Source organism: Nothobranchius furzeri, chromosome 3 (assembly GCF_043380555.1).
Source record: "Nothobranchius furzeri strain GRZ-AD chromosome 3, NfurGRZ-RIMD1, whole genome shotgun sequence".
NCBI lineage: Eukaryota > Metazoa > Chordata > Actinopteri > Cyprinodontiformes > Nothobranchiidae > Nothobranchius > Nothobranchius furzeri.
The window spans coordinates 71,048,479-71,074,874 of NC_091743.1; the positions used below are offsets into that span (position 1 = coordinate 71,048,479).

The window sequence follows — 26,396 nt, forward strand, 5'->3', positions numbered from 1 at the left end:
AACACCAATGAAAATTGTCTAGACAAGTTACAAATTGCACAAAACAAGGCAGCGTGCATGGTATTGGGGAGTCCGTACAGAATCAGTGTAAATCTGTTACGCAATAAGTTGTCCTGGCTAAAAGTAAGAGAGAGATAGGAGTTTTCATGAACAATGTTCATTAGAAATGTCATTACGACAAAAACTCCAAATGTAATTTATTCCACCTTGTCTTTTTTAGCGGATAAACGAGTATTCCACAAGACAAAGTATGCATGGACGATGTGTGTTACCTACGTGCAGAACAAATCAAATGCAGAAAACGATGGTCTATCGTGCAATGGTGCTATAGAATGCACTACCAGGATTTCTGTTGAGGGAAATTGATAAAAAAATGTTTTCAGAAAAAGCTTCATATATTTTTATTTTCCCAAAGATAATGTCAAGATAAACATCTTCTGACGGGGGCGACGGTGGCACAGGAGATAAGCGGTGGCCCCGTAATCGGAAGGTTGCAGGTTCGAGCCCCACTCAGTCTGTCGCTGTCGTTGTGTCCTTGGGCAAGACACTTAACCCACGTTGCCTGCTGGTGGTGGTCGGAGGGACCGGTGGCGCCAGTGCGCGGCAGCCTCACCTCTGTCAGTGCGCCCCAGGGCAGCTGTGGCTACATCGTAGCTCATCCCCACCAGTGTGTGAATGTGTGTGTGAAGGGATGAATGACTGGTTGTGTTGTAAAGCGCCTTGAGGGGTTCCAGGACTCTAGAAGGCACTATATCAAATACAGGCCATTTACCATTTACCATTGGAAGTGAGCTGCATTTCAAATTTTATGAATGTATCTTGTTATGTTTGGGCTTTTGAGAATTGAATTGTGATTTTTCTACACTGCAATATTATGTTGAAATTAGTTGTGTGTGTGTGTGTGTGTGTGTGTGTGTGTGTGTGTGTGTGTGTGTGTGTGTGTGTGTGTGTGTGTATGGTCAAGTATGAATGATGTGCACAATATGTGTATATATTTAAAATGTAACGACTGTATGAGATGAGACCCCAGGAAGAATAGTGGCTTTATGTCAGCAGCTAATGGGGATCTTAATAAACATGCAAACAAACAAACAAACAAACATGGCAGTGGAATGGAAATGCTGGTGTCGTCCTCTGCAGGTTATCAAGATCACCCCTTTAGGTCACAGGAAGAGGATCATCGCCTCTCTGGCAGAGAGACCCTACGAAGAGGCTCCCTCCAAATCCCGTCGAATGTCCCCAATTATGGTAAGACTGATGACGGGGGCTGGTAGGGTGGGGTGGGGGTGCAATTTAATATTTGCTGTATAGAGCTTGATAAAAACACAAGTAGTCGACTCCACTGAGGCCGCAGCAGCGTCAGTGCCACTTTCAACCAGTGATGTGCAGAAATCTTCTGTCAGCCTTAATTAGGCTGATACATTAGATATGCTTAATGTGCACAATTAGAGGGGTAGCTCTGCTCATTCTCTGTATAACATTTAATTAGTGTCACACAAATGTTCAGAATTCTTTATACAAATATAAATATAGGTGTAAATATATATGTGTGTAAAAATGGAATTGTATTTGTTAAGATTGCCACTTCATTAGTGGTTTGGCCTGAACACACCGGTTAACCCCACAGTGAAAGCTCTAATTCTCAGCCACAATACTTCTGTTTAAATTTGGAACGTGGCTTCATTTAATTGTATTCACAACAGTCAAACACCAAAGGCGGATTCTTAGGCAGATTAAACGGAGCTGAAAAAAGGCGAGATTCTTTGTGGAAGAGCCTCTTTTAGGCTCGGGTGTGTGGATCAGGGGAGCTAGCGCTGCCAAAGCGTTAATCTGGACTTGTCTTCTGTGTTTGTACGTGTGTGTGACAGTTCCACGACCTCCTGTCACAGACCACGTCACCCCTCGGTCAGATGGACCCTTACACCAGTCGCTCCATGGACATGCTGCTCCCACTGACCGAGTCGGACCGGAGGCGAAGAGGAGTCGACCAGGACTGCAGCGTTTCTCTGCGGTCTTATAACGAGAGGCCGCGTTCTGTAGTGAGTCCAATAGAACGAAAAACTCCCAAAGAAGTTTGATTTTCTATGAATTAACTGCAGCAAACTGGGGAAGGGTGCTGGATGGGGGGTTTTCTTCTCAGAGACAGAGCGGCTGGGCTTCTGCTCCGTTGAACACATTGGTATAATTAGTGAGCAGAGTCACTCAACCACAGCTGAATTTAACCAAGAGCTGTGGATAAATTAGAGGAGGCTTTAAATTCGCTCAAAGAACGTTTGTTTTTCTTTTACCCCCCATCAAATTCCACGGCTTGTTTGAATTTATCGAACTCAAAATTTTTCAAATATTTCTTGCTCGTAAAGTCAAAATAAGAAGTGAAAGCAATGCTTTAAATCCCACCACAGACTCTAAGATTGCAACTCATGACATATTAAGGGTATTTTTAAGTTTAGCAGGCTAAGCCCAGTCAATCGTCCCCCAGGGCTTCCTGATTTGGATGGATTCATTCAAGTTTCATCATGTCAGAACATGGAAATACATCAGATAAAATAAAGCCACATTCGGTGCAGTGAACTCTTCTGGAGATCTGCACGCTGTTAGCTCAACATTTCTGCTAACACGACGAATAACCTGTTTATTATTTCATTATTTGGATTGAATCACTCTATTTAATTATAACTCTTCCCTACAGCTAGCCTAGAGCTTCACTGGCTGTCACAAAGGCCTTGTTAAACCAAACCGATGAATAATCGTGATTAAACTTTAACATTTGCTAAACGGTCAAACTTAAGCGCTAAAAGTCAGACTGTATGGTTTGTGACTCGCTGAGGTCAAAAAGAAAAGCACAAATGAATTTTTGTTGTTGTTTTTAAATGTTTGGTGAGGCTGACATCTTAAATCAATGCATTTGCCTCAGCCTTAGTATGTTGTTATCATAAGTACATTTCACTCTGACAAGTGATTTATGAAAGAGCTGAGCACATCTTGCACTGACCTGAGGGCACCACTCGCATGAATATTTATAAGCCTACTAGCATATCAAAAATGAATTACTATAAAGTGCTGACCAGACAGACTCGCGGTGCTTTCACACTAATATGCAGCAGTTAGAGCTCTTTTACTTCACCAGTTTGACAGAGACACACATTAGGATCTGGACTCAAACAAGCTGCAAATTTTTCATTCATTGCTCAAAGCGGCACAAATAAAACTGTTTCTCTTACCTGGTCGCGGTGAGATGTGAATGTGTGAAAAGGCGGGGTTATTTTACTTTTGCATCATTGCAGGATAGACACAGCGATCGACACAAGGAGTCTCGTTTGAACCTCCGGCCGCCGAGCCACTCTGCCACGTACGCCACGGTGTCCGCCTGGCATCACCAGCCTGAGAAACTCATCCTGGACTCCTGCAGGTACGAGGCAACAGTAAGTATCCTTTACTGTCTTCAGCACGCACCAAGACATACTCTTCCCGTTCTGGTCACTTGAATAAAAACAACAAAAAGGAGATGTGCTGGTTGATGTGCATCCGTGTCAAAGATGTGCTTTTTCCTCCCAGTACCTGGGGTCAATGATAATCAGGGATCTACGAGGAATCGAATCCACACAAGATGCCTGCGCTAAAATTAGGGTGAGTACTCGAAAAAAAAATCTTTCATTTCCATTTTGTTTTCCTTGTTTTTACCTTCAAAGAACAAACTATTTAAATTTTTTGTTGATTAAAGTTAAAATCTGATAAGTCGTCACACACTGGTGAAATGACATATTTGCATTGGTCCATCCCCTGGGGGAGCGGTGAGCTGCAGACACGGTTGCGCTAGGGAACTATTAGGTGGTTTAGTCCCCTAATCCAACCCCTTAATGCTGAGTGTCAAGCAGGGAGGCTCTGGTCCCATTTTTAAGTCTCTGTTATGACCTGACCATGGATTTGAACCCACAATCTCCCAGTCCAAGGGCAGACACTCATTCCACTAAGCTACTGAGCTGCTTAATCAATGAAACCCAGAAAATAAAATTGACAAATTAATTTTCTTTTTTTATATGACGATGATTTCCAGGAACCTTAATCGGCATTTTTCTACTGCTTCTTTGTTTTAGAAATCAAAGGACTCAAAAAAGGGTCCAGTTGTCATTCTTGCCGTCACCTATAGAGGTGTCAGGTTCATTGATGCAGCCACAAAGGTAAGAAAATGTCTTTATCTGTGATTTTTTTTAATCAAACACTTTTCTGTTTAAGCTTTTGTTCACCGCGTTTCCTCCTCTAACAGACCATCGTTGCAGAGCATGAAATCAGAAACATCTCATGTGCAGCCCAGGACCCAGATGACCTGTGCACGTTTGCTTACATCACCAAGGATTCGAAGAGCGGCCATCACTTTTGTCACGTCTTCAGCACCGTGGAAGTGGTGTGTAAACAAACACTCGAGCTGTGATTTTTGTCAGTAAATAATTTATAAAAATCACTTTCCTTTGTGAGTTATCAGCTACCCTGCAGTTAGAGTCGTACGCAGGCGGCCCGTTGGAAATGAAGGTCTGGGTAGGCTAATCAGATGGCTTGATTTGAGTTCTGCTCCCGGTGTGCGTTCAGTTGTCCGTGCACAGATTGTGCTGCGATGTGTGTCTTGGCGCTTGCGAAAAGGTCAACAGCAATCATTTATCTTTTTCAGATCTGGGAGCGACATGGTGCCGCCTAAATGGCAGGAAATTGTTTTAACTGAACATGTATTACTGAAAGTTGTTGATAAGCCAAAATAAAAAGAAATAGCCATGTATATAAATCCTGAAGGAAACTGGAGCTTTTATTTTGAAAGGGTATCATCTTTAAACAAGAACCAGTGGCATTAGCATGATGAGGCTCATTTTTCCTTCCTTTTTTTTTCTTAAAAAGCTGCAGTTTGTAAAAAGTGTATTCAGGAATGATTCAGAGTTTTTCCTCACAAGACAAGTTGGTTCAGGAACACCTTCACGCTCTTTCTTCTTCCCAGGAACTTTATGCAGATTTAAAACTCTCCTGAGCCGACAGATGAACATTCCAGACATATCCAGGGAGGAATTTTTAGAAATGCTATCATCATCAGTTTCAGGAACTAGACACAACAAATAAACCTGGTTTTCCTGTGCTTTACTTTTATCAGCTAAACTGCATTTATTAGCAGTGCAACCAATGGTTTCACATGCTAAAGCTAAATTATTAGAATTTGCACCCACTCGTTCACCTTGGTTTACAATGAATGAGATTATTGATGGAAACAACACACTTGCACAGATTTATAAGTTTTCCTTTTTTTGTTTTAGCCCTGAACCTGCAGAGTTCGCACTGCAAGTTTAGTTTAAGTTAAAGGATATGTTGCATTTTCTTGAGTCATGTGTTAAAATGACTCTTTACAGTAGGGGTCCCCAATCCTGGTCCCGGAGGGCCGATATCCTGCATGTTTTAGTTTGAACTCTGTTTCAACACACCTGATTTCAATCAGCAGGTGATTAACAGGCTTCTGCAGAGCCTGATGAGCTGCTGCACAGGTGTTTCAACCACTGCATCAAGTCTGTTGGAGCAGAAAAACCACAAAACCTGCTGGATACCGGCCCTCCAGGACCAGGATTGGGGACCCCTGCTTTACAGAGTTAACGCTTCTTTCTGGAGTATTTCTCTTATCTGATGGCACCATCTAGTGGCTGACAAGCATATCACACAAAAAGTCTATTGCTGTTTTTTTTAAGATGGCAACTTCACGTTTCTGTTTATGTGCTTCTGTAGCCGACAAACAGAGCTAAAGCACATTGTTTTATGAGTATTGTTCTCATGTCATGTTGTGTCATGTCATACATTTATGTTTAGAGACTTGCTTGTCCGTGAAAAGTTCATCAACTCTGCATCAGCCGAGGTATTCCTTAAATTTGAAGAGAGTAAGCGGTAGTCTAATGCTATTCAATCAATCAATCAATCAATCAATCAATCAATCAATCAATTAAAGCTTTATTTATAAAGCGCCTTCCGCAACCCTGTCAGGAAGCCCAAAGCGCTGAACATGGTTCAGCTGTTGGTAAATATATTGAATAAATCAAAAATAAAAGCAATTCAAATTACAAAATAGGTGAAACATTCTGGTAAAGGACAAATGTGTAAAACAATGGACTGAGTCAACCAATGACAACTGTGAAATAAATTCAACATAAAAGAGGGTCAAAATCAAACATGTTCTGGAAACGCCAAGCGGAGGAGGTGTGTTTTTAGGCGACTCTTAAAGACTGGCAGAGATGGGGACAGCCTAACTGAGGGTGGCAACTGGTTCCAGAGTGACGGTGCTAGGACTGAGAAAGCCCGGTCCCCGCGAGTACGACACCTAGAACGAGGGACAGCGAGCAGGCCTATGGTTAGCATGTGCTAACCAATAGCAGGCTATTGGTTAGTTCTGGTCGGCACTCAGTTTCCTATTGCACAGAGCTCTGCGGGGCAGGTGGCGTGCTTAGCAAAATAAAAATAAAGATGTGTTGCTTACATTACATCAAAGTATGTGATGAGATAATCACTTTTACGGATTTCTGACAAATCATACATCATTTCTGAAAAGGGAAAACTCCGGAAAACAGCTTTAATTAAAGGCCTCCCAGCCCCTATCACATCCTGTGGCCAAAATATTCCACTTGCAACTTCAGCTTGGTGAGTCGCTTTGTTTGAAAAAAAAAATGGAGATGACATACCTGGCGCTGCAGTCTGCTTTCAGCCTGTTTCCTGCATATTTTAGATCATGAACACAGCTGATTTGTTTAATTTAGGGATGAACCACTACTGTAGACACTAATGAAGGCTGGAGAGAAATTTCAGCTGTTAGATTAAGATGTTAAAAAGATGCATGCACAGTGTGGAGTTAGGTTTCGCTTTTGTTTCTACAAACAGAGACAAGGGGGTGCCAAAAGCTAGCCAAACTGCCCAGTTCCCCTTTAAAATCTACTTGTTCTAGGGTCTTTATCTCAAATTCAGTGTCTTTCACTGCACACAGATACAGACCTACGAGATCATCCTCACGCTGGGGCAGGCATTCGAAGTGGCGTACCAAATGGCAGTTCAGTCCAGGGCGAGGCAGTATGTGCCCCCGTCCTCTCTGGTCTCGGAGTTTGTAGACACCAAAAGCACCCGTCCCGTCTCTCAGTCATGGAGCAGCGTGAGAAGATCGGCGGTGAGTATCTGCTGAGTGTTTGTGTCCTTCTTTAATAACTGGTGAAGAAGTCACAATTCAGAAAACGAACACAGACCTCATGACAGACTTTCCGTCCTCTGCTGAATCCCCACCGGACAACCTACAAAGGCAAACTTGCTGTGTGTGTGAAGTAGTAAGTGATGAGTCATTACTTTGCTACCAGCTTCATCTCACACACCCGACAGCATTTAGAGTCACCCCGAATCGAGGGGTGGGGGTGGGGGGTTCTATTTGTGCATATGCGAGGAAAAAGAAGGGAAGAAAACGTGATGAATGAAAGGTTTATTTGTTGCTTACAGGCGGATGAGTGATTTGTTCTGGGCCTTTTCTAAGGGCTCTGCGCCCACGCTCGAACCGACCCGCTGCTCCCTCTCCCCTGATTGAGTGTGCTGCGTAAATGCTCGCATGGATCCTCGAGGGCGCATTGATGTATTGACCTTTCAGGCAGCATATAATAGGCATTCAGTGATCACTGTCACCTGAGAGAGCTGCACAGCCAGGAGCGTGTTTACTGCAGGAGCGACTGCTAATGCGGGTACACAAATCATTTTGTTTTACTAGCTGCCCGTTACGATAATTTATAGAGTAATCACACATCTGCATAACGAGCCTGGCTCGGTGCTTGAGTTTCAGACGGAAGGAGGACTGATTTCTGTCGTCTGCATTTAGTTTCTCTGCTTTTTCGTTGCAACGCCGTTCAAAGAGAAAATAAGCTTTTTTACAAGGTTTTTCCCAAGGAACTAATAACCATCTGCTCAGCCTCGGCCCATGTAATTACCAGTGTCACACTTTATATGCTTTAGGTTTCTCCTTCGCGGCCACCTTTTTTGCTAACTAACACAACACCTGATCCTAGCACATTTTATTAACTGCAGTAAACAATTAATTAAGTCAACACTGCCTGCCCCCCCCCCCCCCCCCCCCCCCCCCACGAGTGTTATTAAGATGCTCTCTCTCTCGCATTCAGCTGAGCCGGTTTAGACCAGGAAAGAGGTCCCAAATAAGATGGTATATGATAGCTGCAAGCACGGATGGCTTAGTGAGAAAATAATTTAGGTCCAAAGCAAACTGTCAACCCCTCACACACACATGCACGAGCTAATGCTGCAAACATGGAAGTGGAGGGAGCTCATGATGATTCTAAGATGATCTGGAAATTAAATGGACAAAAATGAATGCAAAGCATCAGAAATAGATAAAAAAATGTTTTGATTGACGAGACAAACTTGTCACAAAAGGATCAAGTCAAAGAAGTTAAATGCAAGCACAGATACAGCTAATCCATCCTGGTTTATAATCTTTGTGTGTTTATGGATTTTTACTCGTTTTCCAGCCATGTAGGGAGCTCCTTTCTTTTATTTATTTATTTTTTCAAGCAAGCACAAATGCTTGAGAAGTCCCACTCTGCTCCACCCTTATAACTGCCACGTGCACACCACCTCTGCCTGTATAGAAATCCACAGCTCCAGAGATCTGAGACGATTTTGGATGAAACATCCAGACTAAGAAGTGCTGCTACTGGATTTCTGCACAGGCTCGTTTTTTAGTGTGGTTAAATGCTCTGTCCTTCCTCCCTGTGTCCTCTTCTTTAACATGTCTTTGTTCTTGTCTTTCTGGTCCTCCTGCTTCCCAGGGTGCCCCTCTGCTCGAATGCCGCTGCTGTCACTGTCACACGTGTACTACCCACCGTCCTTCCTTCTTACCGTTGCACTCTGTTAGCCCTGGAATCCAGGTCCTTTTCTTTCCTTTCCTCTATGCAGTCCTCACCCATCAGACATCCATTCTCACACCAAAAACCCTCCCGTATCCAGTACTTTTTCTTTTCTTTTTTCATTTCTCGGGATGCTGCTGTGCACTTTGACTCTTTGTTTTGTGGTTTTGAAGTCCCCTCCCCTCCAGCCCTAACCATAAACCTCCCCATCCCTTTTTACCTTCGCATCACTCATCTTCATCTTGCATTTGGGACTTGGAAAATGCAGTTAGGGGAACGTTTTGTGGTTAAACACGTTTTCATGGTAGAAGGGCTTTCTTGATGTGATGTACAGTCTCCTGGCTGAAAGGTTAGGGAGGGTTTAATCCACTGCAACAGTAACGTGACGGCTGACGTCTCTGTTGGATGGCTGTAAAGGCTTTTATGCGTATTCGGTTTCAGGCTCAGAAATAACAAATGCTTACCTCAGATTTTATTTAGAACAATTCAAAAGTAACACCTGAGTAAATCCATAAGTTGTGTCGTGTGGAGTTACTGCTGCATTTGGAGGACTAATCAGCTTGTTTCTGGTGGTATTTGCGGCTACATGCTGATGGTTACACAGACAGAGTATTTTTCCTGTCAAACATCACCCATTGTTGTGGATTGAGCCCTCAGTTGTCTGTGATTGTAACCTGATCACTGGGCTGTGAGCTGAGGACTTGTCAGTGTGGTGCGATGGCCTCCACCGCCGCACATCTCACACCCTCCTCTCGTCCCTCCTCCCTCCCTCCCCCCTCCGGCAGATCGACCCCCTGGAGATGGATGCTGACATGCAGTCCCTGGGCAGCACCACCTGGCTCTGCGACCAGCGGGACTCCAACAGGCGTCCCGTCAGCACCAAGTACGAGACCACCATATTCTGAGGCCGGATCCCCACAGCCGCCCCCACTGCACCCCCTTCGTACTTTCCTCTACCCTTGCATCCGGCTCTCTCTATTCATGTCTTTCTCTCACAGACACACACACACACACACACACACACACACACACACACACACACACACACACACACACACATACTCATGTGAGCCCCGTGCCTTCTCACTGTGATGGTATAGCATCCCTCAGGGCTGCCTACTCCTGCACCTTCCTTTGCCCTGCCCAGCGACCCACACCAACCTCATGCCATGACAAACGCTCCTGCAGCTCTTCGGAGCTCCCCCAGCGTCCCTGGCAGCCTCCCTCGCCTGTTGCTGCTGCAGCCAATAGCGGAGCCCTGGAACGGATGATCCTGGACTGATCTCATTTTACAGTGGTCCTGCCCTCTCAACCAAACTGCCTCTTCCTCCTCATCCTCCTCTTCCTGACAACTTGCATCTGCCTCCAAATCCCCGATTGCTCCCAGAGGTTTCCTCTTTATTATTATTCTTTCACTTTCAGTACATTTTTTCCTCTTTATTTTCTCCACAGGCAAAACAAGTATGGTTTTTTTTTTATTTATCTTGTTTTGTACCTAGACCTTAACTGGCTTAGGTCCAGGTACTTTTTAGAAAGATTTGTGTGACGCTAAATCTCTGAGTTGCAAATTTTAATGAACAATTTGACATTTTGGGAAATATAATATACTTCTCTTGTAGATACTTTGATTAGATCATTGACAACCACTCTAAAATTGATTGTAATCCCCTACTATTAGTTTTTGTTCCATTTCTGTCTAAAAATGTTAAAAATGTATTTAATTTGGTTAATCTGTCGCCAGAAGGGATGCTCTTGCTATACAATAGAAACAATGCCATATTTTTATTTAAAGAGTCTTAATTGATCTAATTTGTCTAATCCAATGTAAAAAACTCACTCACATGAAGCTCAAGTCCTGCACATTGGTCATGCGTCAGAATCCACCCAACAGCCCAGGCCTGAAACAAATCTGAAGTTGTGTAGCAAAAAATAAAAATGTAGTTTCTGCTCCCTTTTTTCAGACTAACAGTGAGCAATTTCCTGCTCCTCCACCCTGCTGGTTGAAAGTGGAATTACAACCACCCCAAACAGCCCTGCTGCCACCTGCTGTAGCTAGTGCTAACAACAAGCTAACGCTAACATGAGCCAAAAAATACTAAATAAACTACTAAGTTAAAAGATCCACACTGTTGGACAAAAAACATTACTTACAAGTCCAGTTGCAACAAAGCGAGGTCACCATCAGTCCGTGTTTTTGTATCCTCTTTTCGCTCCTTCAAACTATAGTCTGCACCGATGTTCACTGTGGTTTTAGATTTTTGCTTTGCCTCCAACGACATTACTCTCTTGCTTTTGCTTTCAGGCTCCATCATAATGTCAAAAGAAAAAGCATTTTTTTTTCTTTTTCTTCTTCTTTTGCTTTTTGTTGAGAATTGGCAAACTGAAAATGCTAATCGCTAGCACAACAGCTAACAGCCATTAAGCAGGTAAAGAGTGCCCCCTAGGACACCTACCGACTCCACAAACTATCTACTGTAGTGCGGTATCTGGTCAGCAGAGTGGTGTCAAATATTAAACTGGTCAGTTTCTAACTCAACAATCACTGAAATCAATGTTCTAAAATGATCTATTGTAAGGAAGATTGTGGGTGAAATGCTGGCTACACAGACACAAAATCCCCATGAAAAACCTGTCAAGTGTGTTAATTTGGCCAGATATATTCAGAATTGTTACTTCTAATTAAACGTTGAAACACATAAGTGGTACCAGCTTGAACTGTGCATGTTTTTACTTTAGTAACTTGAGTTTCATAACTAGAGAGGTACTATTTTTTCTGTAAATTTAGATTCAGTGCCAGAACATCTATTTCCCCAAATGTTGACTTCTTCCTTTAACGTTTCTCACAGACTGAAGCTAAAGTTAAACTGTGTTTACATCTTAAAATATCTATTTCATAGATTTTAATTTGACTACTTTCATTTGTTTTGCTTGAAGACAGTTACACCTTTTTTTTCTTTTCTCCATTTGTAGTCTATCCTGCCTTACCAGGCATCTACCACTGTGAGGCACTATGAGGAGGCTGTTTTGCTAGCAAAGGGATGCAAGATGGACAATAAATCAATGAAAGACAAAACAGCAACATGCAGCAAACAACATTTTTTTACTCATTTGTACAGTACTCATAGTGAAACCACTTTGGATCGGTCACTAACCTGTCACTGATGTCTAAACACAAAGCAGACCGAGAACTGAGATACACTTGAGGACGACTTTCCTACACGTTATTGAGGATGACAGCCTTACATCATTGCAATTATCTATAATCAACAACAACAAAAATCCTATCTGCCCCTAATGAACTCCACCAACTGCACGTGTCCAACCTGTTTCTAAAAGACTACAACAAAAGATTTCCTGGTGTATCAGAGTGGCTGAAAGGATGTTGGTTTAACGATGGTTTAGGATTGTTCTGATGAGTCTTTGCTCTGGCCTTGTGCTGCCCAGTGCCTGTCAGCATTAACGGTAGCGCCGAGAGCCTGCAAGTCCTCTTTTTATCCATCATAGGGAAACAGCACTGTGGCTCAGAAAAGAAAAAAAAACAGCACTGTCCCTTTTCAAACGCTGTTTTCATACAGTGCAAATGAGATATTGCATTTTGTGATACTTTTTGATAGAAGGGAGCAACCTGAACCACTTTGGGGCAGACTGGTTAGGAACTGATTATAGTTATTCCAACTTTATTACAACCAGAAGTTTAAAAATACACAAAAAAGTGAACAAAAGGAATATATTGACATCAGTTCCATGTTTCACTTACGTTTGTATCCTACACCTGAACACGATTATTTTAACTAAAGTGTATTAACGAGCCTCCAGCACAGTTTGGTGCACATTCCCGCTGTAGCATGATTACATACACATTACACAGATTTAGAATTAGGTGTGAAGTACGCCACTTCAAAAGAATGACTGAAAAGATTTAATTCCACCTCACTGGAAAAGCCAGATCTGAGCGTTGTTCCTGTGCCATGCTCATGTGACATTTTTGTTGTTTATTTTTAAATAATCATTTTTAAAAGTATTTTCCTCCTGCACTGTGATTCAAAAATGCTTTATGTGGAGTCCAACACATACGTGTGTGTGTGTGTGTTCTCCCTCCTGTGCACTACCTGGCGTGCGTGCTGTATGCTTTGTTTGTCTGTCCTCGTGGAAGTTTGGACTGTTACGCCGCCGGCCGCTGTCCTCGTCTGTGTTTGCTGCAGGAGGAGTTGGGGACCGAGCTCCTCTCCAAAGACAGTGTGTCTGTAGACTGTTTAGACGTACTGCTCTGTGGCCGTGTCATCGCCACTGCTCTGACTTTTATCTGTTAGCTTCCACCGATGATGCATGTTGGCAGTTTTTTTGTGTTTCTGTCCCCTCTGATGCACTCGGCCTGAGCAGTCTCCCCAGCAGCGTCTCCTCTCACTCATCTGCCATTTGCCTTTTATGTTTCCTCTCTCTGTTTACATGCTAATTCTCCCGTTCACCCCCCATCCCATCCGTTCGGCCATTGTTCTTACCGCCAACATTTTGTCACATTCCTCCATTTTGTGTGTCACCAGGAGAACCTGCTCTAGTATGGATGCATAATATAAAAGCATTACATTTTTAATGAACAGCAGCTATTTAAAGCAAGTTTTTTGGTGGCATGTTACGACTGTGCATGTACCAGTCTTTTTTAACATCCGTGTTTTCCTTGTGTAGCTCACCCCGACGTTCAAGTTTCCGGATACCAAGCTGTGAGTTGAAGGGGAGCAGCCGAGTCGAGCGTGTGTTTGTGTAATTTTAAGTTAGTGTGCAAAGAAGAGGAAACATCACATAAATAAAGATTTAAAAAAAGGCAGAGAGAGAGAGGGACTGTGAGGTAAGCTTGTGCGGCGTGCAGGGCCAACCAGCACTTCTGACATTTAAATCTCACTCTGTCTATGTTTTTGCTCCTTCACTGATCCTGAGATGAATCCACTCACAGTCCAAAGATAACTTGTGGTCCCACTTCACTGACTAGACTGGACCTGTATATCACTCCTGTCTTGAGAAAAGGTCAAACAGAAAGGTCAGGTCTATTTCCCCGGCCTTCACGTGAGCTTGTCATGTAGGAGGTGTTGTGTGTAGACCACTATAGACCCTTACTAATATAAAATCATTAACAAGCATTTCTATTGATTCAGGTCTACTGAAAACGGAAACAGTGTGATGTGCTGAAGGGTAACAAAATGTACCAGCATTCAATACTTTGCCCACATTTGTGGACGGAGAAAATTTGTGATGGAAAAATGTGATACTGTTTCAAAACTTCAAAGCAATATTATATTAATGACATTAAATAATACAAAGACAAAACAATCCCTGTCATATCTGGTGTCAGCATTGATTTACTTTACATGGCTGAGCAGTTAAAAACAGACATATTACACCAGCTGCTTGAAATCAAAAGTGACATAACGGGACGGTAATTATTGTAGAATTGTGCTTTCATTGTTTCCCCCGCTGCACAGATTAGTGGGTGGTGCAACTTCTAATCCAAACAAACGATTAGCCCAGTTTGTGCTTCTCATGCGCTTTACTACTTTCAAGTTGTCGAGCCCAAGTGGATGTTTCAGAAACACGGTGCAGCGCCGCTGCACAGAACGCTCAACCTAAAATCTAAAGGGGATTTCCAACGAGCTCGTCTACAGCAGGTAGCAGGAAGAGATCCATGCCGATTAGTTCTGATGCATTACTTTTTTATATATATATATATATATTATAAACACAATGTTACTTTGTGTTTTCCTTGTGCTGTACTAAAACTGTAAAAATGAGTATTTTTGAGTACCTAAACCATTTAAACCTGAGGTGCAAACTGGGTATTTAAGGATCCATGAGATTATTCAAAAACAAGTGGGTTTTTAGGCTTTCTGAACATTTACCTTCTAGTTAATGTGCAGCTTTCATCCCAAGTCACACACAGCAAGATGGATTCATTCATTATTTACACAATGTAGCTGATTTACATAATTAAATCCTGAAACTAAATCGTCCTAAAATTATATTACAGTTCTAAAAGTGTCTTTCTTCAACTTAAAGTGGTCTACAGGTGAATATTATTTATTAATATGATTAAACTCATGATTAACTCATTCACTGCCATTGACGACTAAAATTGTCATTTTAGATCCAACCGTTCACTGCCAATGACGACTAAAGTCGCCATTTGCATGTTTTTACTGTTTGAGCGTCAGGACGAGCCCCCGCGCTGAGAGAACAAACATCTCAGCCCTGAAGCCGATCTTCATCCGCATACGTCACACGTCACGTGATCAGGAAGCAGACCATCCATGTGTTAGGTGATCGTTTTGGGCCGTTCCTGTAAAAAAAGTGAGGCGCGAACCGGAAAAGCATCTGCCGATCACAATTCGACAACAGATTATGAAAGAACGGATAACGCTCGAAACACAGATGTAAGAGGTGAGTCTCCTCTTTGTTTTGGTTGTTTTGGCGTCGACATAATTAGAGGGTGCAATGTTCTGCATTGCATTCCGGTTTTACTGTTTAAAAAAACAGTAAAACCGGTGAGAAACGCTGGCAGCGAAGGCCGTTAGCGATCAGGAAATGGCTGGCAGTGAATGAGTTAAGTTATGATTGTTTAGTGTTATTCCTAAAATCAAGCAAAGTTTAATTAAAAATGAAATCTGGGGTAAAAAGAACATACATTAAATGGTAGGATTAGAGATGTTCTTACCGTTCGCCAGGCGTGCAGATAGGGTGGGGGACTGGGGGAAACTGTCCCCCACAGATTCAGATCGACCCCAATCCGTCCCCCGCACCAAGGCCAGAAAGAAAACAAAATCGGAGGTTATAAGCGCTTGAAGCTCCTTTTTCCAATTACAATGAATGCAGCATGATGTAAACAAACACTAAGTCCAGAGGAGCCAAAGTGGTTGCTGCTGGGACGCAGGATGAAGCGAAAAAGACAAGCAACAATTACTGCGTATTTAAAAAAGACCAACAGTGTAAGTAGGCGGGACCGATCTGTCTGGTTATGCGTGTTGGTTCTTCAGTACGTTGTTATCAGTGCTGGGACTTACTCGTTAAAAATGCCAAAGCCTCATTGCTGACTTTAACAAGTCTCATCTACAAATATGATCCCTCATGAAGTTACTACTTTACACCAGAAGATAGTGGAGATGTGCAATCTTCAGGCTAAGCAAAGTTTTGGAGCTTGAAAAACGCCTCCCGCTGACAAGTTAACAGTCAGAAAGAGGAGGAGATGCTCGCAACATGAAGAGCGCATATATTAGATAAAACGTATAATTGCCAGCAGATCTGGTCTTTGTTGACTGATCACTTTGTCTGGTAATGACTGACTCTGATTATGAAGCAGAATATTGACTCTGATGAAGAAATTCACTCATCCAGCCGGGAAGATTGATGCTGCTGCAGCATCAGACAGCTGGTGCTGCACGAGAGGTGTGTGGAGTTTACAAGCTCCAAACGTTGGGTTTGATGTTGGTTTAACCTTCTTTGGGACGTGATGGATGTAGAAATGATGGTAAAAACACCGCTAATGTGACAGACGTAGCGACAATGTAAAAAAAAGCCGTAAAAAAGAGGACATGCCAATGCGTTAGATATGGAAGTCAAAATGTGCCACATAATCATAAAAAAGTCAAATATAACATTTAAAAAGAGCTTTATATATTTATATATAAATTAAAACTTTCCAAATATAATGAAAATTTCTAAATAACGTAAAAATAAGAAGGAACATCTGTTGGTCAGAGGCTGAAAAGTTTGGGAACCACTGCTTTAAGTGACAAGTGAATATTGTTTTTTAAATATATTTTATGTGCAGTATTTTAGGGCTTTTATGTTTTCTGTAAAGATTGGTTTGCTGAAAATCATTTAATGTTTTGCATAAAGCATGAGGTTTTGGTTAGTAATCGATTGGGAGAATAACAAATGACTGTGTTGATCAGGCAGAGCTTTGATGCCAGCGTTCCATTGCATAATGGCTTCTAACACGTATATAATAGTGTTAGTTTTTTTCGTAAACCATTGGAGGAAACTACACAAACTGACTGAGCTCTAGTTAAGGCTCTCGCAATGGTTTGTGTATGTGTACGTGCGTCGTGCATGTGTGTGTATGTGCTTGGGGGAGGGTACATTGGAACTTTGACCCCCCAGTTTGAAAATCCTATCTGCGCCCCTGCCGTTCCCGCTACTTTTTAAAAACACCAACTCCGTTTCTTCAGACTACAGGAACATGGTTCTTGTTCACAAGGCTTCCCTTATACATTTTTCATCCGTTGTCGGCACGTATCTGACGTAATTCCTAACATTTATTTGAACGTACTTAAAGTATCTTTCCGGAGTATTTCTCTTATCCGATGGATTTCTAAAAATCATGTAATTGCTGAAAGGGTGAAACTCCGGATTGCTGATTTAACCGTAAAATATTTAAGTATGTTAGCTAATATAGTGAAGCATTCTTATGGTGAAAAATTAGGCAGTTTTTAGCTGTCTTGGTAATAAACCAACAGGTTAGGTTATTCTCATCTTCGCTGCTCAGCGTCTCCAACAATCTGAGAAAATCACACAAACAACAGGCCAAAACTTTCAGAACCCGCACTGAACCACCTGATTGGCTCTCCTTTCTCAGATGGCAGGTCAACAGGTCAGTCACCTAAAGGTTTCCCAACAAGAACAGAACCAGACTCTAAACAGAACATGTGCAACAAATCCTTTGGTCCATTACACTTGGCAGCTCAGCCCTGGCTTCACTTCCTTTTCAGCTGCTCCGCATCGAGAATGTGCGTTACGTGCACCCAGAGGAGTACGCACAGAGGGAGTAGAGAAGGTCAGAGGGCAGTTGGTGGATGGATCAGGATGCAACTATTAAGTACGAGACATTTACAATTGCTCCAGAAAAACACCGCCTCACCCACCTTTAATGGCAAAAAGATAAATGATTTTTAACTTTAAAACAAAAACAGTATAGAAAATATAAATAAAAGCTGGAATTCAACACATTAAACGATATTCGCCTGTGCATGAACTGGAGGGGATAATGGTTTAAACCTGTGCAGAAAAACAAAAATCCTTTTTGTTCCAGAAAAAAACTAAACATAAACCTTTTGTTTATCTCTGTCTGCTCGATTGTTTCAAATTAAAAAAAAAATTTAAAATAACCAGAAAAATTGTTTTTAGCTTAAAAAATAAGTGACAAACAAAACAACACGTTTCTTCACCATATCAGTAATTTAACAACAAAACACATAAATCCAGGGTGCTACACATGTCCATCATAATGGTTAGTTTCACTGACTGCCGAGTTCGTCTCATGTATTTTCATTTGTTTGCTCTGTAATCTGTGCTATTTATATGGTTGTATGGAATATTAAAAGGATTCACTTTGCTTTTTGTTCACAAACAGAACACTGTGTAGCTCCGCACCCCCGTCTAACTTTAACCACAGGAGGAAACACACCTGTTACATGTTTTGGGTTTTAAGCAAAAGGTGCAAATAAAGAAGAGTAAAGTAAAATGAATAAAATCTGCTTAATGTCTTTGATCGACCAGAAACATTCAACCCAGCTTCACGGGACAGATTAATATAAAGAATTATTTACAAACATCTTTTCTTTGGTTCTTGTTTTCTAATGTTTTGGTCTTTTCTCATGTTTACGTGAGATTTTCGCTCCATAATCTTAATGTTTTGTGTACACAGATTTGAGGGTTAACTGCCTTATGCTTTCACCTGGACGATAAGTCCTGATGTCCTTTCTGGTTCTGAAACTGTAAATGCTAATTAAACACTAGAAAATGAACTAAACTCATTGTTCTGTTTTAAGTCAGATGTCTCGGTTTCTCGTAAATGGTTTCAGCTCACCACATTTACGAGTTAAAAATCACACGCTGATTTCAAATGCTGGCCTGTGCTGAGGTCGCCCTCAGCTTTAGCGCGAGTCCTCCGCAGTCTCAGCCTCTCCTGGCGGGAGCAGATGTTTCCTGAGGATGGTTGCGTAGAATGGACCGTAGACTTGGTCGAAGCGAGCAAATTTGCCCAAAGGCCGTCCCCAGCTCAGTTGACTCGGCTCTCAGCAGCCCGAGGGAAAAGGGCAGCTCTGGACTGCTTTTAGCCGGGCCGCCCTGCAGCATGGCCAGGAGGAGGCTCTGAACTCGTTCTCCTGTGGTTGAAAGAAAAAGAGGGAGAAGTCAACGCCACGCAGCAGATAGCAAACATGTTTAACACTCGTTTAAATAAGGTGTGAAAGCAGTTTGTTGGGATTTGTACTTCTCATTTTATGACACATTTTAAAATGACTTGTATTTGAATAGCATCTTCTCAAGGTTCCCCAAGGCGCTTCACAACGCATTCAGTCATTCACACGCTGGTGATGATGAGCTACGGTGTAGCTACAGCTGCCCTGGGGCGCACGGACGGAGGTGCGGCTGCTGAGCACTGGCACCACCAGTCCCTCTGAACACCACCAGCAGGCAAGGTGGGTTAAGTGTCTTGCCCAAGGACACAACAACAGCATTCTCTGGTCGGAGTCGGGATTGAACCTGCAACCTTCTGATTACTGGACAACCCGCTCAACCTCCTGAACTACTGTCGCCCCTTTTAGCGGACGTCCTTTTTCAACATACCTGTAACAGTTTAAAGGTGTGGTTCACTGATTTAATTAATACATGTGCAGCAGTCTCTAGCAGGAATGAATAACGAATGCCTTGTAGGTCATACTAGCAGACATCAGCAACATCAGACGAGAGACTCTTAATTCCTGATATTTAGACATCTCGCGTCTGATTGGCTAACAGCAACGCGGCTCTACCACTGACTCAGTTTGGTTTGCCACATGGATGCTTTATCTCCACAAATAACACAAGCCTGGAGGAGTTCTGCTGTGTGGTGAAGTTGCTAACGCTAATGGTTAGCTTGTATAGCTAAGACGTTCTCTGACGTTTCCTGAACGCTAAACCAACAACAGCCTTCCGCGTCGTGAGTCACAATGGGTGAGTCCATGAATGTTAAGTGACAGTGTGATGTAGATCTGTCAGGATTTTCTAATTCTAGAGTTTCACCGTCTTTTTTCTATCAGAAGCTAATGCTGGAGGTAGGTGTAGGAGACTATTTTCATTTGACTGATTATAATCAGAGATAATGAATAAAAAAGTTTAGTAAAAAAGACTATTTATATAAATAAAAATGTAACATTCACTAGAATCCAGCAGCAAATGCCTGGAAACAACTCCTGGCTTCGTGCCTGACCAACAGCAGCAAGAACAGGGTTGTTGTTCTTCCACAGGTCAGTTATTTGTCCTCTCAGCAGATCTTGGTTCTCCTGCAGCAGCGCTCCTCCTCCCTGGGTGCTCAGAGCTTCGGTCACCTGCAGCAGAACCGTCTCACCAAGCTCCAACAGGGCCCTCTTCAGGTCAGCCTTCCTGGAGCACCAGAAACTGATGTTATAAGTAATAACTCATGAATTAAGTCAAATGGTCTGATTTTTGCATTGGAGCTATTTAAGTTCATTCAAATATATTTTCTAAAAGGTGATTTGACAGGAATAAACTGAGTTTTATTTAGAAGCCCTAACCACAGAGGGAGCAGGCTTTGATCATAACAGGCTGCTGCTCTACAGTCATCTAATAATCATGACAGAGCTTCTCTTAAACAGAAAGAATGAGGTTAGCTGGATCTGTTCTGACAAGCTAGTTGCATCCTGTCACCTTCAATGGTGTCCTCCTCATACAATACCTGGTCCTCATGACAGTCAGTACATGTATGAGCCCATCCGGCTCTTACCTGGTGTGACTGCCCTCCAGCTGGGCTGTGACGGCCTGCCTGAGTAAACCCGTGCAGGGAGAAAGCAACACCCCTCACACCGATGCCTCCAGGACCAACATCTCAGATCATCCAAACGGGCTCGGTCCAACAGCATAGTCTGTGTGTGGAGAAAGCACAACGGGGTCAGAACTATAAATACGAGGCTATGGAAAGAAAAGTCAAAGGGTTGCATCAGATGTCCTACAGCAGCAGATTCTGGATGTAAGGATGGTTCCTGGAGGAGCTTAATGGATAATGCTGAAATCCAAGCAACACCTGCAGCACATCTGATGTTGATGAGAGAGTATCTGAGTTCATCTGACAGCGCCGTGATGATGCATCTAATAAAGGAGGTTTGGAGCTGCTGTTCTACAAGAACTCTAATGTCTTGTCACATGCCTTAACATGCAGCCTGGTGAGGAAAAGTGCACAGAGCAACTGAATATTCCCTCATAATCAATAAAATATCACCCAGTGTAATGAAAGCTGCAGCCGACCTCGGGATATTTCTGGTCCTGCGGGTCCCAGTGGAGCAGACGCATGTAAGCCTGGTTAAGGACGGCGGTGGGGCTGAGGAGTCCTGGGCTGTCACGCTGAGCTCTGAACCCCGACACCTCATCTGATGCTGCTGCCTGAAGCCAAGCTGTCGTGTTATTGAAGCTGAAGGGAAAACCAACACTAGAAATACACACTTAAATGTTTTAAATCACACAAGTAATTATGTGTATATCAGAAGAGTGTGCTTTAAAACTGTGAACGAGTGATTACTTCAGATCCTCGTGGGTGTTGATGGAATATGAAAATAAAACAGTCAAATTAAATTCTGAATTCAGGTTGAGATCATTTCTCAGAAATGTTGTGTTTATATTTATTGCTATTGTCATTTTCTATTTTCAGTCATAAACAATTATAACCATTAGAAATAACAAGTAGTGAGCCTGCTGATGGGAACCAGCGTGCTGCAGCAACAAAAAAAGAGATATTCATCAAAGAGCTGCATGCAGACATGGATTTCAATGTAATGCTTATTGCATCATGTCCTTTAATTTGATTCTCTCTCTCTCTCTCTCTGTGTGTGTGTGTGTGTGTGTGTGTGTGTGTGTGTGTGTGTGTGTGTGTGTGTGTGTGTGTGTGTGTGTGTGTGTTCTGGACAATGGGTTAAACAGAAGTTAAACATGTTTTATAAATAAAGTTTGAAGGATTTAGTGAAAGTTCTTGACATTAAAGCATCACTGGAAGCATATTATTTGGAAGGTTAAAATAAAAAGATCATAAACTTCCTTAGACAAAGTTACCCATATCATCTGCATATATTACTGCAGCTGCATAGTTTGAAGCTAAAGGCTGAAACAAGGATTTAAACGTCTCTCCTCACCTGACTGTTTGTCCAGAATCTGCTGGAATTTAATCCTCTCGAACTGCACAGTCTGTTGCAGGAGATGAGGCCTCAGGCTCTGGATGGGAAAGATCCATTAACCCCAAAACTTGGAAGATTGCCCTGCAGGAAGCAACAAGGGAATTATTCTGATTACAGGCTTGTGGTCCCTTACAGGACCTGGGCAGCGATATGAGCATCTTTGTTCAGCTTGAACGAAGGTCTTGTATTTAACATAAAATTAAACTCCCATTTTTGTGAAGCCATTGTGCCGCTGATGAATACACAGGGACCTCGAAGTCTCACACAGCCCTAACCTGCGCGTCTCGAGTGGGAGCGCATAAAGACGCTATAGTGTCAATGACAAACCCTGCCAGTCTGTGTAGGTCAAGAGCTCCATGATCAACCTGCTACTGGATCAGCTCCACGTCCAGGATTTCATCCTGCTGAGACCTCTACCTGACATGAGCCGGCAGCAGCATCTGATGGGAAACAAAAGCTGTTTACTGGAGATTATGTGTAGAATTTTACACTTTAACAGTCTGAATATTTCCTAAATAACAAATAATGTAAATGTGGAAAATGTATTATTTTGTGCTGAACTGACAGAAAAAAATAGTTTTCTTGGGACAAATTTAGTTTAGAGAAATTTTACAGACAGAAAGCAATCTTTTAGCACCTCTCATGATAAAATCATGAGGTGCTTCACAAGAAGAAACATTTAAAATATAAAATTAAAAATGTAAGGAAATGGGGTAACACTTTACAATAAAGGTTCCTTTATTAACGTTACTTATGGCGATCATTTTGAAATAAATATATAAAAGCATTAAATGTTTCTAATTGGATTTACAGTGGGGAAAAAAAGTATTTAGTCAGCCACCGATTGTGCAAGTTCTCCCACTTAAAATAATGACAGAGGTCAGTAATTTACATCATAGGTACACTTCAACTGTGAGAGACATAATGTGAAAAAAAAAAATCCATGAATTTACAGGTCAGGATTTTTAAAGAATTTATTTGTAAATCAGGGTGGAAAATAAGTATTTGGTCAATAACAAAAATTCAACTCAATACTTTGTAACATAACCTTTGTTGGCAATAACAGAGGTCAAACGATTACTCTAGGTCTTTACCAGGTTTGCACACACAGTCGCTGGTATTTTGACCCATTCCTCCATGCAGATCTTCTCGAGAGCAGTGATGTTTTGGGGCTGTCGCCGAGCAACACAAACTTTCAACTCCCTCCACAGATTTTCTATGGGGTTGAGGTCTGGAGACTGGCTAGGCCACTCCAGGACTTTCAAATGCTTCTTACGGAGCCACTCCTTTGTTGCCCGGGCGGTGTGCTTGGGATCATTGTCGTGTTGGAAGACCCAGCCACGTTTCATCTTCAAAGCTCTCACTGATGGAAGGAGGTTTTGGCTCAAAATCTCACGATACATCGCCCCATTCATTCTTTCCTTAACACGGATCAGTCGTCCTGTCCCCTTAGCAGAAAAACAGCTCCAAAGCATGATATTCCCATCCCCATGCTTCACAGTAGGTATGGTGTTCTTGGGATGCAACTCAGTATTCTTCTTCCTCCAAACACGACGAGTTGAGTTTATACCAAAAAGTTCTACTTTGGTTTCATCTGACCACATGGCATTCTCCCAATCCTCTGCTGTATCATCCATGTGCTCTCTGGCAAACTTCAGACGGGCCTGGGCATGCACTGGCTTCAGCAGCAGAACACGTCTGGCACTGCAGGATTTGATTCCCTGCTGTTGTAGTGCGTTACTGATGGTGACCTTTGTTACTGTGGTCCCAGCTCTCTGCAGGTCATTCACCAGGTCCCCCCGTGTGGTTCTGGGATTCTTGCTCACCGTTCTTATGATCATTTTGACCCCACGGGATGAGATCTTGCGAGGAGCCCCAGATCGAGGGAGATTATCAGTGGTCTTGTATGTCTTCCATTTTCTGATAATTGCTCCCACAGTTGATTTTTTCACACCAAGCTGCTTGCCTATTGTAGATTCACTCTTCCCAGTCTGGTGCAGGTCTACAATTCTTTTCCTGGTGTCCTTCGAAAGCTCTTTGGTCTTGGCCATAGTGGAGTTTGGGGTCTGACTGTTTGAGGCTGTGGACAGGTGTCTTTTATACAGATAATGAGTTCAAACAGGTGCCATTAATACAGGTAACGAGTGGAGGACAAAAGCTTCTTAAAGAAGACGTTACAGTTCTGTGAGAGCCAGAGATTTTCCTTGTTTGAAGTGACCAAATACTTATTTTCCACCCTGATTTACAAATAAATTCTTTAAAAATCCTGCCATGTGAATTCATGGATTTTTTTCACATTCTGTCTCTCACAGTTGAAGTGTACCTACGATGAAAATTACTGACCTCTGTCATCATTTTAAGTGGGAGAAATTGCACAATCGGTGGCTGACTAAATACTTTTTTGCCCCACTGTATCTCAAGTACCGCTATCGGTGACTAAACAGACCTAATAAAACCTGGCTTTAAACAAGCAATAAAACATGTTTGTGATGGAGGAACCAAAGCTCAGACCATTTGGTAGTCAGAGTTCAACCAATGTTGGGTTTTTCTATTGCCGATATCGATGTTATGTTGGACACATGGACAGTGCATTCTGCATACCTCTAAATGCCCTGTGGAGGTTTTATTTTTTAAATATAGCTTTTTAAATTATTTCATATTCAACCTTTAATCAAATGTTCTAATCCATCAATTTTGTTTTTAGTTCAGATTGAATTTAACTACAACATCCGCACACTAGATGTCGCTTTGGTGTGTTCTTTAAAATAAATGATCAGGAAAAAGGCTTTTGGAGCAGTAGGACCAGAAGGTAGATCCAGCTGGACACACTAGGGGACGTCATTTCCCCTCCTCATTCATAGTTTGTTGCACTGTAGCTAGCTGAGTTTAGCACTTGGACTCCACACAACCATCATGTTTAACACTCCTACGCAAATGCAGTTTTTTTATACTGAGTTTTAAGCAAAATAGGAGAAAAAGACGGCTAGAGCGAGGTACCCTGCTGCTGCCAACTCCTAAGTGTTTTATTTTGAAATACATTATAGGCAGTGTTTCTAATAAGTAACTTACTGAAATTCATAGAAGTAGCTCCCACTTCTCTGCATTTTTATAAATATTCCCAAACAAACCAAAATAAGATCTGGTTATTTTTCCTGCTTTATTAACATTAGGAGGCTAAAATGTTCTCTAGTTGATGGTTCACCAGAACCGGAGTGCAGTTCCAGCTTTCCGCCACTGGAGGGCATACATTTAAAATAAATGATCAGGAAAAAGGCTTTCAGCGCTTTTCATCTTCTTTGTTCAATTTTGTATGCAATTTCTTTGTATACTTATCACCTTGTTCAATAAAGTTTTGAGAAAAAAAAAAGAAAACAAAAGGCTTTCAGCGCTTTGGGCTTCCTGACAGGGTTGCGGAAGGTGCTTTATAAATAAAGCTTTGATTGATTGAAATTCCCATCCTCTGTTAAGTCTATTCAAAACTAATTTTGCAGCACTGTAACTTGAGAAGCATGCACAGCAGTGCAATGTAAATTGTAGCTAAGAAAAACTTTTTTTTTCTGCATGAGAAATTGGAGGTGAAGCGTGAGAAGATATACGAGATGAGTTTACACAAAAACAGACTTAAATTTGATCTTTGTTTTACTTTCGTTACAAATTATGCAGCATGATGCAATTTTGTTAATGCATGACAGCAGCAGCCAGCTGGTTTATGTGTTGCAGAAATAAAGTCAGATGCATTGAAAAGAGACTTAAGGCAGGAATCTTCTGTAAATTATTTATAACTGCAAAATGTGTAACAAAGTTTTTTTTAAATCATAAATACAAGAATTTAACAAGGTATCTTCTAAAAAGTTGACTTTCTATCACAAACAAAACAGGTATGGACATCTCAACAAAAGCACCTCCCACACAAAAATCTTACAAATTTGCATATTATTTAAAATATAAAATGAAAAAAAAAAAAAAATTAAAAAAAAGATAAGTTAAAGCACACACATTTCACCTCACTTGAGCTGCTTTGCACAAATCTTTGCATTGTTTTACAAATGCACAAAACTCAGTTTGCATAAAAATCCCCCCCAAAAAACAGATGAGCTAAAAATGCCAGGTTGTGTAAAGAGCAGCAAACCAAACTTGTTGCTTGGATAAATTAGTGTCCTCCTTTGATCCTGAGAGAAAATCAATGTCATATCCTAGTTAGTCATCCAAAAAGAGCAGGGACGAAGATCATCTGTAAGCAGACAAAGCCTCGCGTAGAAAATTAGAGTGAAAAATAAAATCAATGCCA

At 41.9% G+C, this 26,396-nt stretch overlaps 1 protein-coding gene and 1 pseudogene across 10 annotated transcripts in view; one reads left to right on the plus strand and one right to left on the minus strand.

Moving 5' to 3' along the window:
* anks1ab (ankyrin repeat and sterile alpha motif domain containing 1Ab) overlaps window positions 1-18,696 on the plus strand; it is a 55,798-nt gene extending 37,102 nt beyond the window's left edge. For 5 of the 10 annotated variants that reach the window (XM_054731686.2, XM_054731669.2, XM_054731691.2 and 2 more), the window contains 10 exons: window positions 1,141-1,248; window positions 1,869-2,039; window positions 3,285-3,422; window positions 3,556-3,627; window positions 4,095-4,178; window positions 4,265-4,402; window positions 6,995-7,171; window positions 8,826-8,924; window positions 9,689-9,786; window positions 13,587-18,696. In XM_054731686.2, the coding sequence (XP_054587661.1) occupies window positions 1,141-1,248; window positions 1,869-2,039; window positions 3,285-3,422; window positions 3,556-3,627; window positions 4,095-4,178; window positions 4,265-4,402; window positions 6,995-7,171; window positions 8,826-8,924; window positions 9,689-9,786; window positions 13,587-13,665 (1,164 nt within the window). In that variant the 3' untranslated portion in view covers window positions 13,666-18,696. Of the gene's footprint in view, window positions 1-1,140; window positions 1,249-1,868; window positions 2,040-3,284; window positions 3,423-3,555; window positions 3,628-4,094; window positions 4,179-4,264; window positions 4,403-6,994; window positions 7,172-8,825; window positions 8,925-9,688; window positions 10,293-11,873 lie in introns of all 10 variants that reach the window. The other 5 variants (XR_008559245.2, XM_054731671.2, XM_015958580.3 and 2 more) reach the window with 5 other exon arrangements.
* A 124-nt stretch (window positions 18,697-18,820) lies between these two features.
* Window positions 18,821-24,700, minus strand: LOC129156311 (T-complex protein 11-like protein 2; annotated as a pseudogene).
* Between the last annotated feature and the right edge of the window lie 1,696 nt (window positions 24,701-26,396).